At 38.5% G+C, this 17967-nt stretch overlaps 2 protein-coding genes across 3 annotated transcripts in view; both read right to left on the bottom strand.

Moving 5' to 3' along the window:
- PARP8 (poly(ADP-ribose) polymerase family member 8) overlaps window positions 1-17967 on the bottom strand; it is a 196797-nt gene that overhangs the window by 58995 nt on the left and 119835 nt on the right. For both annotated transcript variants that reach the window (XM_070476665.1, XM_070476664.1), the window contains exons 9-10: window positions 14157-14217; window positions 13613-13703 (exon numbers count right to left, since the gene is read on the bottom strand). In XM_070476665.1, the coding sequence (XP_070332766.1) occupies window positions 13613-13703; window positions 14157-14217 (152 nt within the window). The remainder of the gene's footprint in view (window positions 1-13612; window positions 13704-14156; window positions 14218-17967) is intronic.
- LOC139038258 (serine/arginine-rich splicing factor 2) lies at window positions 4657-5648 on the bottom strand. Its single transcript, XM_070476663.1, has one exon. The coding sequence runs from the start codon at window positions 5446-5448 to the stop codon at window positions 4783-4785; it is 666 nt and encodes a 221-aa protein (XP_070332764.1). The 5' UTR covers window positions 5449-5648; the 3' UTR covers window positions 4657-4782.

Genomic DNA, 17967 nt, shown 5'->3' with positions numbered 1-17967 from the left:
GCTTTAGCATCAGTCCTTCTAATGAATATTCAGGTTTGATTTCCTTTAGGATTGACTGATTTGATCTCCTTGCTGTCCAAGGGACTCTCAACAATCTATTCCAGCACCACAATTCAAAAGCATCAATTCTTCAGTGCTCAACCTTCTTTATGAACCAACTCTCACATCTGTACAAGACTACTGGAACAACCATAGCTTGGACTATATGGACCTTTGTGGACAAAGTGATGTCCTTGCTTTTTAATACACTGAGGTTTGTCACAGCTTTCCTTCCATGTTATATACTAATGTATAAATATATGTACATGTAAGTGTACAATAGGTATAATAATGATGATTTTCAAAAATATATATTAAGTGTAAATAGCAATGTGTATTACAGTTTGCACTCTATACTTTAGGTGTAAGAGAGACATGTGTGTATACACATAGATCCTTTTTTTAGAATAAAACAATGGAGAATGACAGTAAGGCATAGGGAGATTCACTTTTCACTGCACACCATCTTGTGTGCTTAATGTTTTTATCAGATATGTGCATTTCTGTAAGCTAGTAACTATGCTGCTTATGAAATTGATAACCAGCAAAAGAGTCACTCACTATTCATTATTCACTGGTTTAAAGGGTATTTATTATGTTCCCTCTGTGCCAGCCACTATAGATAGAGCTGAAAAACACACAAACACCCCTGCCCTTATAAGCCTTAGTAAACAGGGGGAGATGGATAGAAAGCAGATAAGAGAACAGATAAAATGTCACATAGTGATAAAGGCTCTGGATAAAAATAAAAAGGGAAAAGGGGGGAGGGGGCTAAAGGTTAGGTGGGCATAAAAAGACTTCAACATTAGATAGTACGGCAGAAAGAACACGGTCCTGGCCAGAGGAAACTCTGCCCCTAAGAAAGAAACGTGCTTCACCACTCTAGGAGCACCAAGGGGAGTCGGAGAGGACTGAACAAGGCATCTCGTGAGGAGATGAGATGAGAAGAGCGCAGGCGGCTCCTTCTTTACAGGATCTTCTGTAAAGACCAAAGGCAGAAACAGGAAACTCAGTCCAGAACTCACAGTACTTAAGGGAAGAGCATGGCAGCTGGGATTAGTGAAGGTGGTGAACATTCTGGATTCACACTCTCTGGGAGATCTGACAGGTTTGGCTGATGGACTGAATTCAAAGTATCAGAAAAAGAATGGAGTCAAGGATAAATCAAAGGATTTTGGCTTGAGCAACCGGAAGTATAAAACTTACAAATTTCTGGGTGAAAGACTGCAGGAGCAGTGTGGAAGATTGGCAGTTTCACTCTGGATATTGTAAATTTGGGTGGGGAAGATCCCCTGGAGGAGGAAATGGCAACCCAACTCCAGTATTCTTCTTGCCTGGAGAATCCCATGCACAGAGGAGGTTGGCAGGCTATAGTCCACAGGGTCGCAAAGAGTCAGACACAACTAAGCACCCATGCTCACTGTAAATTTGAAATGCTTGTTTGTCACTTGAGTGGAAAAGTTTAAGTAGGCTACTAGAGAAATCCAGTATTTACACATGAGAGTAACATGCTAAAGAAATACATTTGGACGAGTCAGAACTTATATGGATTTAAAGGCATGAGGCTGGATGAGAAACTATGAATGAGTGTAGATGGAAGACAGAAGTTAAGGATTCGGCCTGAGCCATCCAGTATCTAGAGGCTCCACAGAGAAGGTTGAAGAGGAATAGCTAGGAGGATGGAAGATTCCAGAATGCTGCTGATATGGACATATGTTCACAAAAGTTTTCCCAAGGAGGGGATAAACAACTGTTATAATATGCTGCTAAGTTAATTAAGATGAAGACTCCAAATTGGTCATCGGGTCATTAAGCAATATTCAAGTCACTGGTGACGCTGACAAGAGCCCGGGTTGTGAAATGATGCATCCAGAACACATCTACAGCATATTCAAGGAGAAAAAGGAGGGGAAAAAATGAAGCAAGTTAACAGAGACAAGTCTAAAGAAGAACCTCAACAGTCATGGGAAGCAGAGTGCTAGGGACTAAATGAAGAGTGATTTGAGGTGTAAAGGTGTTTGTTTCAAAAATGAGAGGGCTTTTTTTTTTTTACTAATGGGAATCTTTTAGAAGAAAGAGACATGGACAGCGTAAGGAGAGAGAAGGGTGTGTTAATTAGATGAAAGAGGATGAAAGCTAGTATGCAAATAAAAAGATGAGCTTGTATGAGAGCATGGGTTGTACCATTCTTATGAACTGTTAAAATAACAGTTCATTAGAACTAAGACTGTCTAATTACTGTACATTCTCAGACCACACATGCTTCACACAGCAAAGCATGCTGGTATCCCCACCTGCCTCATTCCCTGTCTTGGCCATTAGTCTGGGATACAAACACTCCACTGATCAAAGAAAACTGGTGCTAATCACCCATCAGTTTTTTTCCAGCAAACATTCTAATCCTTAACAGAGAGAATACTTAATTTCAATTGCATACATCCCAAACCCAGGGCTATAGAAAAGTGAATTTTAAAAATCCTAACTTGAAAACTCAGGGGAATTATTCTTTAAAGAAAAAGATGAAAAAATTAGAACAGAGTGTGTTTTCTAAGAAGATTTAAGAAGACACAATCTCTTCTCAGGATTATGGAAAAAGAAACTGGGAAGATGGAGGCAGAAAAATGAAAGGGGCCAGGCTTTAAAGAATGCAGAAAAAAATTCAAAATGCACTAGAAGAAATGAAATCTTCACTGAAGATAATTGTATAAGACAAAGGGAGAAAGAGAGAAGAGATATAATACACACAACTATTTATCCAAAATATATAAATTATTCCTACAAATTAATAATACAAAGACCAAAACTTATTCATACTATGAATTAGTAGAAACTAAATGTCACAAACATTGACTCAATTAGTAGTATAAAATCTGAATTACCCCAAATTTTGGAATATACTTAAAGAGCTAAGAAGATGTTACTTCCAAAAATATTCCAAAATTCAAGTGACAAAATTCATATACTATTAAAATTAATGAATGCAATTAGCTACTGAAATGTATTTAATGTATTCAAATAAGATGTTAGTAATCAGTTAAATTGGATATACATGTATGGGGACTCTAACTCTGCAGTTTTTCTGTAAATCTGAAAATGCTTTATATTAATTTTTTTTAATGTTTTTTAAAAGTAATAGATATTTGCTAGCCAAAATAATCAGCTAGAAAATAAAATGGAATATAAAAGACACATTAAGCAAATAAACAAATGTGTGTCTGTATGCTCAGCCGTGTCCAACTCTTTGCGACCCCAGGGACTGTAGCCCATCATGCTCCTCTGCTCATGGAATTTTCCAGGCAAGAATATTGGAGTGGGTGTCATTTCCTCCTCCAGGAGTAAACAAATATTCAGGTATAAATTTAGCTAAAAGTAGTCTTTTAAGTAGACTATTAAGAGTAGAATCTACAAATAAATAAATATAAAAGTAGAATCTACAAGTAAATGACCCTTTACAGGAAAAGTAATAAATATAATAGAAATACTTATTCTCCCTAAATTAAAAGTTTACCTCAACCAAATTCCTCACAAAGTACATTTTTGGGGACAAAAGAATGAGAAAGATAAACTACTAAAATATTTTTTGTTTTAAAAGGGAAGATTATTCAGTTTTTCCTTGTCTCTCATAATTTAGGTTGGGAAAGCAATAAGTGAGGGTCGCTCAAGATAGGTGGAAATTACTCCAACTTTGATCATATAAATATAGTGGTATCAATAATGAGATGATTTGCACAAGAAAACATTTTTAGTAATGTTAGTTGTGTGTCACTTTAAACAAAAAGCAGCCGTGACCTTGAGACCATAGACTAGACTTACATACCAGCAATTTTCAAAAAAATATATAGTACCATAAAAATCATAACAATCTTGTCTTTTTATTTAAAATATATTTCCCCATGTACAATGAAAATAATCTTTAACTTCAAAGTGGATAAGGAGGTTATTTCTTCAATTCTTATCATTTCTGTTCACTCACAGATACACTGTCAGATTAGCCCTGGCCAAATGTTATAGTTCAGATAAGTATTACTCATACATTCTCCGAACCGAGGAACAAATGCTCTTCAAAAAGAACTGTTAACTAGGTCAGCCTAAATCTTGGATTTTTGCAAGTCATACATTTTTTGCAAGTTCATTTTACTATAAATGTTGATATTGTCAAAGACATTGCAAAACAATCTTCAAGAAATACTTTCTCATCTACTTATTTGCTTGCAATGATCCAAATCATAAACTACAATAAACTCTCATTACTTTTTCTAGAATAATAAATTCTATGTTTTTTTTTAGTATCCTTGTCTCTATTTCATATTATTCCTAATTTTAAATCATATTCTTCCTTAAATTTCTCTGAGTAAAAAACAGTCTTTGGGGAAATTTACTAGTTAAGCTGACAAAGTGAGTCAATCGTCCTGAACAAGCCTTATCATAATTGCTGCATTTTAGAAATAGGAGAAACCCAGCAAAAGGACCAGAAACTTGGAATAATGCCATCCTCATATGAGAGAAACTTTAAGCAAATTTTGCTACAAATGGAACAGATGGAACTAATCTTGTTGTTGTTCAGTCACTAAGTCATATTCAACTCTGTGACTCTACAGACTGCGGCGAACCAGGCTGTTACAAAATAACCTTTTCAATAGCCAGTTGCTTGTTCCAAGGACTCTTCTGATGGACTGAGTACTACCGAGTAAGTGGTCCTTCGCCCAAGTCCTCCTTTATGTTGCTTGTCGACACATCATTTGCTTAAGAGGACACCGCTCCTTCCTCTTCTGGAGACTTGGGAGGACTCTTGGATCGCGACCTGGATTTGGATTCCCTCTTGGACACGGGTGGAGGACTCCTGGACCTAGACCTGGATCTGGATCGCGAGCGAGATCTGGAGACCGACGAGGACTTGGACTTGGATCTTCGCGCCGATCTGGACTTGGAGGTGGATCGCGATCTTGAGCGAGTGCGGGACCGGGACTTGGAGCGGCTGTAGCGAGATCGACTCCGGGACCTGGACCGGCTCCGACTCCGGGATCTGCTGCGGCGACGCCGCCTAGGGCTGCGGCTCCGACGTCCGTAGCCGCCGCCCCCGTACCTGCGGGGCGGGGGGCCCCGGCGGCTATGGTGTGAATCCGGGGGGCGGCCGTAGCGCGCCATCTGCACCCGCAGCTCGCGGCCGTCCAGTACGGCTCCGTCCATGGCATCCATGGCGTCCTCGGCGTCGCGCTTGTCGTGGAAGCGGACGAAGGCGAAGCCGCGGGACTCCTTGGTGTAGCGGTCCCGCGGGATGTACACGTCGCCGACGCGCCCGTATTTCTCGAACACGCGCCTCAGGGTGTCGGGCGAGGTGCGGTAGGTTAGGTTATCCACCTTGAGGGAGGTCATGCCCTCCACATCGGGAGGCGGGCGACCGTAACTCATGGCTCTGGAGAGTCGGGCCGGGGCTGCGCGCCGACGAACTAATGCCCCGGCGGGCCCGCGCGCTCGGCTGCAGCGGCAGCGGTTTCCTCAGGTTAGCTCGGCTCGACGCCGCGCCTCTTTCCTGGCGGTTGGTTTCCGCGTGGAGACGTTTGGAAAGGTGGAACTGGAAAACTCTACAAGAGACGAACCCTACCGACTCCACCAGGCTTTCCTGTTCTTCAGTATCTCCCGAAGTTTGCTCAAATTCACGTCTGCTGAGTTGGTGATGACACTGAATAATCTTATCCTTTGCCACCCTCTTCTCCTTTTACCTTCAATCTTTCCCAGCATCAAGGTCTTTTTCAATGAGTGGGCTCTTCGCATCAGGTGGCTAAAATATTGGAGCTTCAGTTTCAGCATCAGTCCTTCCAATGAATATTCAGGGTTGATTTCCTTTAGGATTGACTGCTTTGCTCTTTTAGCAATCCAAGGGACTCTCAAGAGGCTTCTCCAGCAACACAATTCAAAAGCATCAATTCTTCGGGCCTCAGCCTTCTTTATGATCCAACTCTCACATCTGTACCTGAGTACTGGAAAAAACACAGCTTTAACCAAATGGATATTTGCCAGCAAAGTGAAGTCCTTGCTTTTAAATACACTGTCTAGGTTTGTCATATTTTTCCTTCCAAAGAGTGAGCATCTTTTAATTTCATGGCTGCAGTGATTTTAGAGCCCAAGAAAAGAAAATCTGTCATTGATTCCACTTTTTCCGCTTCTATTTGCCATGCAGTATTGGGGACTGAATGCCATAATTTTAGTTTTTGAATGTTGAGTTTTAAGCCAGCCTTTTCACTCTCCTCTTTTACCCTCATCAAAAGGCTCTTTAGTTTCTCTTCACTTTCTGCCATTAGATTGGTATCATCTGTATATCTGAGGTTGTTATCACTCCCAGCAATCTTGATTCCAGTCTGTGCTTCATCTAGCCCAGCATTTTTCACGATGTGTTCTGGATATAAATTAAACAACCAAGATGACAATATACAGCTTTGTCCTTCTTTCCCAATTCTGAACCAGTCCATTGTTCCATGTCTGGTTCTAACTGTTGCTTCTTGACGTGCATACAGGTTTCCCAGGAGACAGGTAAGTTGGTCTGGTATTCCCATCTCTTTAAGAATTTCCCACAGTTTGTTGTGATCCATACACTCAAGGTGTTTAGCCAGTGAAGCAGAAGTAGATGCTTTTGTGGAATTCCCTTGCTTCCTCCATTATCCACCAAATGTTGCCAACTGGCTCTCTGGCTCCTCTGCCTTTTCTAAATGCAGCCTGTACATCTGGAAGTTCTTGGTTCATGCACTGCTGGAGCCTGGCTTGAAGGATTCTGAGCATAACCTTACTAGCATGTGAAATGAGTGCAACTGTATGGTAGTTTGAACATTCTTTGGCATTATCTTTCTTTGGGATTGGAATGAAAACCTTTTCCAGTTCTGTGGCCACTGCTGAGTTTTCCAAATTTGTTGACCTACTGAGTGCAGCACCTTAACAGCATCATCTTTTAGGATTTGAAATAGCTCAGCTGGAATTTTATCACCTCCACTAGCTTTGTTGGTAGTAATGCTTCCTAAGGACCACTTGACTTCACACTCCAGGATGTCTCCCTCTAAGTGACTGATCACACCATCATGGTTATCCTAGTCATTAAGATCTTTTTTGTATAGTTCTCGTGTGTGTTCTTGTGACCCTTCTGAATCTCTTCTGATTCTGTCAGGACCTTTTCTGTCCTTTATCACGCCCATCCTTGCATGAGATGTTCCCTAGATATCTCCAATTTTCTTGAAGAGATCTCTAGTCTTCCCCATTTTATTGTTTTCCTCTACTTCTTAGGATTGTTCATTTAAGAAGGTCTTCTTATCTCTCCCTACTATTCCCTGGAATTCTACATTCAGTTGGGTATATCTTACCCTTCTCTTACCTTGTTTTTCTCTTCTATGTTCTTTCCTCAGCTATTTGTAAGGCCTCCTCAGACAACTACTTTGCCTTTTTGCATTTCTTTGTCTTTGGGATGGTTTTGGTCATTGTCTCCTGTACAACGTTATGAATCATCTGTCCATACTTCTTGAGGCACTTTGTCTGCCAGATCTAATCCCTTGAATCCATTTGTCACTTCCACTGTATAATCATAAGGGATTTGACTTAGGTTATACCTGAACGGCCTAGTGGTTTTCCCTACTTTCTTCAATTTCCGTCTGAATTTTGTAATAAGGAGCTCATGATCTGAGCCACAGTCAGCCCCCAGTCTTGTTTTTGCTGATTGCATAGAGCTTCACCAACTTAGGCTGCAAAGAATATAATCAATCTGATTTCAGTTATTGACCACCTGGTGATAACTGCATGTAGTCATCTCTTTTGTTGTTGGAAGAGGGTGCTTGCTATGACCAGTGCATTCTCTTGGCAAAACTCTGTTAGCCTTTGTCCTGCTTCATTTTGTACTCCAAGGCCAATCTGGCCTGTTGCTCCAAATATCTCCTGACTTCCTAATTTTGACGAACAGAGATCACTCTGTCGTTTTTGAGGTTGCACACAAGTTCTGCATTTCAGACTCTTCTGTTGACTATGAGGGCTATTCCATTTCTTCTAAGAACACTTGCTCACTGTAGTAGATGTGAACTAATTGAAAGGGGCCCTAAAGGGCTGACTCAAAATTACCCATTCTATGAAAGACTAGCTAATGGCAGACTATCACTAACACATCACCAGATGATAAAGGGGAGATGCACCAAGAAGCAGAGAGTATGCCACAGCATGTGTGTGCAAGGGTGCACCCACTGGAGGAGCTTCCTCCTGAACCAATGTGACTGACCTTTTTCTTGCCCTGGACCCACCAACCTACGTCAAGTTCATCTAGATACAGACTCTGAGCGAAGATCTGAGGGCAAATAATTTACTGTAGGATCACTCCCAGGAAATGGAAGGAGGTGGGAAAAGACAGGGAAAGGGCAAAAGCAAAGCAAGCGTACAAAGTCAGGTCAAACTTCAGTCTAGTCCTGTGGGCAAGAGTGGAGCATAAATGTCCAGCCTTGAGTCAGAGGAGCTGGTCCACTGCATTCCCACATCAGTCATCCCAGAGAGGCAAGGTGAAAACGAGACCTTCTGTAGCAGTTACCTGTTCTCCAGAGGAAAAAGAAAGCCCTAAGGTGTCATGTGTCTAAATTCTAAACTCCCAGGGTAAGCTGTAAATAACAACAGAGTCCTACCCACTCCTGCCAGCGGTCAGATCTTAGAACTATCAATTCAGTTCAGTTGCAGAGTGATGTCTGACTCTTTGTGACCCCATGGACTGCAGCACACCAGGCTTCCCTGTCCATCGTCAACTCCCAGAGCTTGCTCAAACTCATGTCCATTGAGTTGGTGGTGCCATCCAATCATCTCATCCTTTGTTGTCCCCTTCTCCTCTTGCCTTCAATCTTTCCCAGCATCAGGGTCTTTTCAAATGAGTCAGTTCTTCACATCAGGTGGCCAAAGTATTGGAGTTTCAGCTTCAGCATCCTTTAGGATTGACTGGTTTGATCTCCTTGCCGTCCAAGGGACTCTCAAGAGTCTTCTCCAACACCACAGTTTAAAAGCATCAATTCTTCAACGCTCAACTTTCTTTATAGTCCAACTCTCACATCCATACACAACTACTGGAAAAAACATAGCTTTGACTAGATGGACCTTGTTGGCAAAGTAATGTCTCTGCTTTTTAACATGTTGTCTAGGTTGGCCATAGCTTTTCTTCGAAGGACCAAGCATCTTTTAATTTCATGGCTGCAGTCACCATTTGCAGTGTTTTTGGAGCCCCCCAAAATAAAGTCTCTAACTGTTTCCATTTTTTCCCCATCTATTTGTCATGAAGTGATGGGACCAGATGCCATGATCTCAGTTTTCTGAATGTTGAGTTTTAAGAGGACTTTTACACTCTCCTCTTTCACTTTCATCAAGAGGCTCTTTAGTTCTTCTTCACTTTCTGCCATAAGGGTGGTGTCATCTTCATAGCTGAGGTTCTTGTTCTTCTAACTATAGAATTGAATAAATGTGGAATCCTCTTTACTGTTTTTTTCCTCCATGTCTCTGTATTTTCTGTTTTCATTACAGAGAGTCTTTACTCTTCTTAATGGAAGAAATTATACACAAACCACACTAATTTTTGAACGAAGTGCATTTTAACACTGCCTGAATTCTGAGGGAAACAAAATTCACATCTACAGGAACAAAATTATGTGTTTTGGGCGACTGCTGATTTTGTTCACAACAAAATTCCAAACGATGCATAAATAAAAGGAAAGCAATTGATATATAAATATGGTATCAGTAGAGACTGCAATCAAATTAAAAACAGAAGGGGAACATTAAATCAAAGACTAAATTATGAAAAAGTTTGCTTAATTAATGGAAAAGTAACTTATAAAATCAGAGGTGATGGGCAAAAACTAAGACAAATGATAAAAAGCATGAAGGATATAGGAATTAGGTCCAATCTGCATATACTGTGGAGGACAGATAAAGAAGGAACAAAAAAAAAAGATTGCATAAACCTTCCTTGAGGTGGAATAAGATCTAAGCATAGCAATCAAAGATAAATATATAAATGGTAACGACAAGGAAGGGGCTTCCCAGGTGGCTCAGTGGTAAAGAATCTCCATGCCAGTGTGGGATTCCACCCTAGGACTGGGAAGATCTCCTGGAGGAGGAAATGGCAACCAGTATTTTTGCCTGGGAAATCCCATGGACAGAGGAGCCTGGCAGGCTACAGTCCATGGCTTTGCAAAAGAGTTGGACATGACTCGATGACTAAAGAACAACAACAACAATAATATCAAGGAAAATGAGAGGAAAAAGGTCAATAAGTCACATGCAACAAAACACAAACACAATCAAGACAGATTTCTCCCAAAGGAACAGAATTCATAAAATTCACACACAAACTTTGGTGACTGCAGCCATGAAATTAAAAGATCCTTGCTCCTTGGAAGAAAAGCTCTGACAAACCTAGACAGTATATTAAAAAGCAGAGACATTACTTTGCCAGCAAAGATCTGTCTGGTCAAAGCTATGGTTTTTCCAGTAGTCATGTATGGATGTGAGAGATGGACTGAGCACCAAAGAATTCATGCTTCTGAATCGTGGTGTTGGAGAAGACCCTTGAAAGTCTCTTGGACTGCAAGGAGATCCAACCAGTCAATCTTAAAGGAAATCTTAAAGGAAATCCTGAATATTCATTGGAAGGACTGATGGTGAAGCTGAAACTCCAATACTTTGGCTACCTGATGTGAAGAACTGACTCATTGGAAAAGACCCTGATGCTGGGAAAGATTGAAGGTGGGAGGAGCAGGGGACAACAGAGGGTGAGATGGTTGGATGGCATCACTGACTCAATGGACATGAGTTTGAGTAAGCTCAAACTTGGTTTGAGCTTGGTGTTGGACAGGGAGGCCTGGCATTCTGCAGCCCATGGAGTCGCAAAAAGTCGGACACGACTGAGCGACGGGACTGAACACACAAACTAGCAGAAGTTTTTAAAGCACTTTAGCCTTTTGGGGGGAACTATTATGAGCTCATACATTTATACCTGGTTAAATTTGTCTTGTTCACAAAAAAAAGAATCATTCTCCAGTATGAAAAATGAAGCATAACCCTCACGTTTCTTTAGCTTACAAATTATTAAATATGTAAATCAATTAACAGAGATGAAAAAGTAAGAATTAAATTATGAATGAGTTGTGAAACTGAATAAATGGTACTGAACAACAAATCATCTGAACATGAATTAAAACATAATTGTTGGCATATTTATAAAACCATGCAAATATGATTAATCTTTTAAAGATATTGTGAAGGAAAACCTCTGCCCAAAATTCAAGATTATATAAACAAATGAAACAGTGGTAAAGGTTACATAAAAGTATGCCACACTGTCATCTCACACAGATGGAACTGAGTGAGTAGAGATGAAATGACCCACATTTGTTCCTAACCCTGTTAATTAAAAAAAAAAAAAATAGTTCAGACATGAGGGCTTCTTTTTCTTTTAATCACCATCAGAATAAAGCAGAATAAGTATATTTCAGATCACTAAAGAAAGAAAAATGTCCCCACAATATGTGGAGGAAATAGCAAAAACACAGATATCTACAGGCTAAATTATTATGCAGATATTACACATCATTCTGCTTTAGGATATTTAATGATTGGAGAAAAGGCTCATAACATTAAGGTACAGAGCTATTAATACAATTCAATGTCAACCTTATGAAAATAAACCACAGGTGTACAGAAAACAAACAACACCAACTGATTTATTGGTTCCTCAGTATAGAGGGATTATAAGGAATTTTTCTTCTTTATTGCATTTCTGTCTATATATATTTTTGCATTTATAAATATATTTATTTCTGTACATATAATCAAAATAAAAATATGTCACCTCTATTTGTCTTTGCCTAGTATTAGGTCACATCAGTTACTATATGTTACTTCATGTTGATATTTAGGTAGAATACACTATACAATAATTAAAAAGTGATGACAACAGACATATTTTCAAAATGGACACTTTCCTATATATTTCATAAACCTGGAAGGGCAGATAGTTTTCTTATGTGAAAACTAACAACAGATGTAAGCTCCTTGATACACCTAAAGCAAAACATGCAGAGACCATGGTACTGTGTGCCCAGAAGATTAAAAATGGCTACGATTCCAAGACACACCATCTATGCCCATGTCTCTTGATTCTGGGTGGGCTCTTTGACTATTTTGATGAATAGAATACAGTGGGAGACTCCGTGAGCCTTTTACCACGGCCCCTTTCTTGGAACACTTGCTTTTGGATTCCAGTCACCATGCTACAAGCTAAACCGCACAAAGGAGACACTTCAGTTGATAGTCCCAGCTGAGCCCTGCATAGTCCTGAGATGATACCTGTATCAACTGCTAGTCATCTAAAGTCCAACCATTTTGAGCCTCCAACCTAATGGAGCCTTTAAAAACATAAACTCCACCCACCATCCGACTACAGAGGCACAGGAGACTCCAGCAGGAGCTGCCCAGTGGAGCCGCAAAGGATGATGAGAGAGAAGTTGTTTAAGTCAGTTCATTTTGGAGTGGTTTATTCTGCAGCAGTAGATAATTGCAACAACATAAGTAGATACTGGTGTGTGTGTGTGTGAGAGAGAGAGAGAAGTACAGAAAGCGAAGTCTCTCAGTTGGGTCTGACTCTGAGATCCCATGGACTGTAGCTTGCCAGGCTCCTCCATCCACGGGATTTTCCAGGCAAGAATACTGGAGTTGGTTGCCATCTCCTTCTCCAGGGGATCCTCTCAATCCAGGGGTCAAACCTGGGTCTCTTGTACTGCAGGCAGACTCTACCGACCGAGCCGCCAGAGACGCCAAACAACACTGGAGTGGGTAGTCATTCACTTCTCCCAACCCAGGGACTGAACCCAGGTCTCCCGCATTGCAGGCGATTCTTTACCAGCTGAGCCGCCGGGAAGCCTGAGGATACTCGAGTGGGTAGCCCATCTCTTCTCCAGCAGATCTTCCCAACCCAGAAATCGAACCGGGGTCTCCTGCATTGCAGGCAGATTCTTTAGAAGCTGAGCTACCAGGGAAGCCCATAATACATATAGATTACATTTAAATCCAGTAAATCTTGGCAAGAATGATAATAGGGTCCTTTGTTATAAACAGTTCTTCCTTCAGATACATCAAAATCATCCCTTCAGGTATTGGAAAACAAAAATATTAGTAATATTTCATTTTCAAAAAAAATATTACACAGGCTAAATTCATTAGTAATCAAAGATAAATTAAAATTAAATATCAGGTTCAGAAACACAAAAAATTAAATCGAAGGGCAACTCTAAGTATACTTACTGAGTGTTTATTATGTATACAATTCTCTTTGGTTTTACTGTTTTTCTTTCACAGCAACTCATCAGCTTCTGAAAACTATAAAACTAAATGTTGTATGTTTCTGTTTACGTAAGTTATGTTGGTGATACAGCACCTCTGTTAGGACGCAAGTATATTTAAAAAGCATTATCAAGATAGTCTCAATTATGTTCAGAATTACCAAATGAACCATATTGTACTTCATGCACAGTGCACAACTGATGAATATGCAAAATAACAGGAAAATGAAACTAACCTGGGCCATTCAAATACTGTGTAAGAGAACAGTGTAATCGGACAATTATAGGTTCTGTTCGAATTACTTCCCATGCCACAGCAATCTCCTCCTGTGCAAATATTTGAAAGATGAATTAGTCATCTTTTAGAATTCTTGATTTTTTTCCAAAATAAAAAATATATATGCTTTTAAAACTTATTTTGAAGAAGTGTTTATCATTAAGGCCTACAAATTATCTCAAATACTTACAGGTCTACGAAATGAAAGTCAAAGTACTTTTAATTTTTGTCTTCATTTGAAAATTCAAATGAAAACTTAACAAATAAGGACATACTATACTACTGATACAAACCCGTAATTTTAAGGAAATATTAAAAGAACTGATGGAGAAAACATATGCAAAATCTCTGCTTTTTCAAGAGTCATAGCATTTCTTCATAAATCACTTTAACAAAGTCATTATGTTTCTAATAGTATTATAAGAGAAACTAAAATTAAATCTCTTCCAAGAATAAAAGTGTTTTATAAATGCAGCAATCATTTAACATAAGTCGATACTTACATCAAGAAAGCTAACATCAATATGCAGATCAATATCTACATCATCAATGGCTCCGTATTCCCTGAAAGCAAAGATTAACATTATTGTTTCATTTTCTTTAAAAGACAGTGTGTTCTAGGTTATTTTAAATTAAAATTTAGTCATGAATTCTCATCCCTGATGTTCACAGATAGTTCAGAAATGACTGTGGACATAAATTAACTAACTCAACTTAGTTGGATTTTGGTCTCGTGTGACCTCTTTATACCATATACATACCTTTCCATCTTATGTACAGGCAAATACATACATGAACTCAAGAGTTATTTGGTTCATAGTTTCAAATACCCCCGGTTCTATTTAACAAATTGAACGATCTTCTCATGTGATCACTTGGTGTTCACGGTGCTCTCAAGATTCAGAGCTGCCTCTAAGCGCAAGAAAGGAGTCTCTGACATGAGGAAGGGGTGGAGGGATCACTGATTGCCACAATAATATGCCCATAAATTTTCCTGCCACGTTAGAACATCAGTAGTTCTGAAACTTATCCAGGTGTTCTGCCACTTAAATATCACTGATGTTTTGATAGGCAGTTTTACATGTCTGATGTATCCAAGTTAAAACAAGTAACAACAGTATATTCCACACAAACAGGCATATTTTTTAAGATAACTAGAAGGCATGAAAGAGTAGCTTTTGTATTCCCCATACACACACATCTCTGTTTTTGATATTTTTATAAAATTCTGAAGTTACCAATGCTAATTATAGTGAGGGAAAAAACTATGATAACAGAAATTGTAAAAATTTATGGCCAATATTTATTGAGCATTTACCTGCCAGAAAGCATTCTAAGGATTTACCTGCATGTGATCATAATGCACAATAGGTACTACTTGCTGTTTAGTCACTAAATCGTGTCCAACTCTTTTGCGACCCCATGGACTGTAGCCCACTAGGCTTCTCTGTCCATGGGATTTCCCAGGCAAGAATACTGGAGTGGGTTGCCATCTCGTCCTCCAGAGGATCTTCCCAACCCAGGGATCAAAACCATGTCTCCTGCATTGGCAGGTGATTTCTTTACTACTGAGACACCAGGGTGTCTATTACCAATTTACACGTCCACTAACTGAGGCTCAGAGTAATAAAGTAACTCACCCATCATTGCTTTGTAGCAGAGCCAGGATCTGAATATATGCATCCTATTTAAATATTTATGCAGGTGCTTAGCTCTTTATTCAATAAACTATCACTCTGTGTTGGAAACCAGGTCAAACAATGATGGATGATCTCACTAAGTCCTCATCATAAACTTCTGACAGAGATAATATAATTATCCTCATTCGCAAATGAAGAAACTGAGGTTCAGGGAAGTGGAACAAGTTGCAAGAGGGCAGAAAAGCTGGTGGAAATTCAGACACAAGATTCACACTCAACCTCAGAACTGTCAAGTGCAGTATCTGGCACACAGTAAGTACTCAATGAACAGTTCCGTGTATGATAATATTCAAATAATGCTAATGCAGTACAAAACTATGGCACTTTTATAGGGTTCAGAGGATGCACTTTTATAATGATTAAATAGCTTTGTGTAATTTGAAGAATAAAGAATGCAGAAGGTCCTTTTACTTTTTTATATCAATGATCAAAAAATGCAGCATGTTAGAAACTAATAACTCAGCCTCTATGTTTCCTCCATTCTCTCCTCAGAAATATATCAAAACACTGAGCACATTTTCATTATTTATGAATTTACACTTTCTATTTTTTAATGGTCATTTCTAAAGGTTACATAAACAAGAAAATGGATAAAATTATTCACAAATGAATTAACTTTTAAATTGTATGCTTCAAAACATCAGTGTTATAGAAAATAGATAAAATAATTCATGTAGGAATTAATTCTTTAATTACATGCTTCAAAACATCTGTGTTAATCATAAAGGATAAAAATTTTTATAATCTTGTCAAATTTAGACCTAATATGCAAATTTAGATATTAACATATGCCAATTTGGTTATGAAATTAACAGAAACTAAGACAAGAATAAGGAAGGAACCATTGCTTTTATGAGTCTAGCTCAGGGTTCAGAAAACTTTTCCTGTAAAGGTCAAAATAGTAAACCTGTTAGTTTTTACAGGCCACATAGTCTCTTTCACATATTTCTCTTTATTTTGGGGCCATTTTTTTTTACAACCCTTTAAGAAAAGCAAACACCATGAACTGTTCAAAACAGATCCCACGGCCCACTGGTCATAATTTGCTGACCCTGGACGTCAGCATACTATTCATAAATACAAGAAGTCAAATATCTAAAGTCAGACACGCCAAAAGGGAACCATTAAATACAATGATGAAGATGGATCACTAATGATGTTCAAATGACATTTTGGTGAGGGAAAGAGACCATTCCCATAAAGTTATAACAAATACGTACACAGTAGAAATTAGGAAAAAATGAATATTGAATAATAAGGAAATACTAAACTATGGCATGATGATATAATTTTTTAAAATTATCCATTACTAAAAATGTTGATATAAAAAAATTTAGTATCATGAGGGAAATGTTCCAAATATAAACTGCTCACTGAGCAAGTAGAGTACCAAAACATTACAGAGAGCAAAATACTTTTTTTAAAATAAAATAGAAATAGGAAAACAAAAAAAGTAGGAAGAGGACTTGTATATCACATATAGGTTGTGGGTAACACTTATTTTATAAAAAAAAGCTACAGTATTTTCTAAAAAAAATCTACTTTTTCTTGTTACAAGGGCAATATAGACTCATATAAAATGTGGGAAAGAGAAAAACAGACAATAAATAACTTGTAATAAAATTTAGTACCACTCAGACACAATAGTTTTTCTTTACATTCATTCCAGTCTCCTTCATATATTAATATATCATTATAACACATATTATTAAGGATAATAGGTATGCAAAAATTTTTGTCCTGCTCTTCCACTTTTTCCATAACTATTTTTTTACCTTGTGGAATATTTTTTAAAACCATAAATTTAAATCTATAAATTTATATGAATAAAATTATATAATACAACATTAGGGTGCTCTCAATTTTTTTACATTATTAATATTGATAAATGGTCCTGTGGATAGAAATCTTCGTACAGCTGTCTTCTCAGACATAAATTCTAGAAATAGTAATTGAAATAAATAGCATAACTATATTTGGTAATCCTAATATATACTGTTTAGTTACTATTTTTAAAATGTTAAAACAACTTATATTCACACCAGCCAGGTTCTCACAATGACCATTTCCCACATCCTCATCATCACCATGCATTTTTTTCTTCCATCTTTGCCAATTCCAGAGGGGAGAATAACTCTGGATTTACTTATGATGGCAAGACTTTGGTATATTTAGAAGCAGAGAAAAAGGCAGCAGAGAGAACAAAAGTCACTACAAACCTTATCCCAGCTGTTTTCTTTATAAATAGATTTCTAGACCACTTCAACAGAATAAATCATAGAGTTATGATTAGAATGTGACATATGTTCTTTATAAAACCTTTAATATGTGAATTTTAAAGTATTCTTTATATAATTTTTCAACACTTCTGTTTTAGTTAAAGAGTTTCCTGGGTAGCTCAAATGGTAAAGAATCTACCTACAGTGTGGGAAACCTGGGTTTGATCTGTGGGTCAGGAAGATCCCCTGGAGAAGGACATGGCAACCCACTCCAGTACTCTTGACTGGAGAATCCCATGGACAGAGGAGCCTGGCAGGCTACAGTCCACGGGATCACAAAGAGTCAGACACGACTAAGCGACTCACTTTCACTTTCTTTCACTTTTTTTAGTTAA

This window comes from Odocoileus virginianus, chromosome 14 (genome assembly GCF_023699985.2).
Source record: "Odocoileus virginianus isolate 20LAN1187 ecotype Illinois chromosome 14, Ovbor_1.2, whole genome shotgun sequence".
NCBI classification, from domain to species: domain Eukaryota; kingdom Metazoa; phylum Chordata; class Mammalia; order Artiodactyla; family Cervidae; genus Odocoileus; species Odocoileus virginianus.
The sequence above is the reverse complement of the archived record's forward strand: the minus strand, read 5'-3'. Positions and strand labels throughout refer to the sequence as shown.

Excerpts from the sequence above, each read along its gene's own strand:
- LOC139038258 (XM_070476663.1), bottom strand. The coding sequence starts at position 5,448 with ATGAGTTACGGTCGCCCGCCTCCCGATGTGGAGGGCATGACCTCCCTC.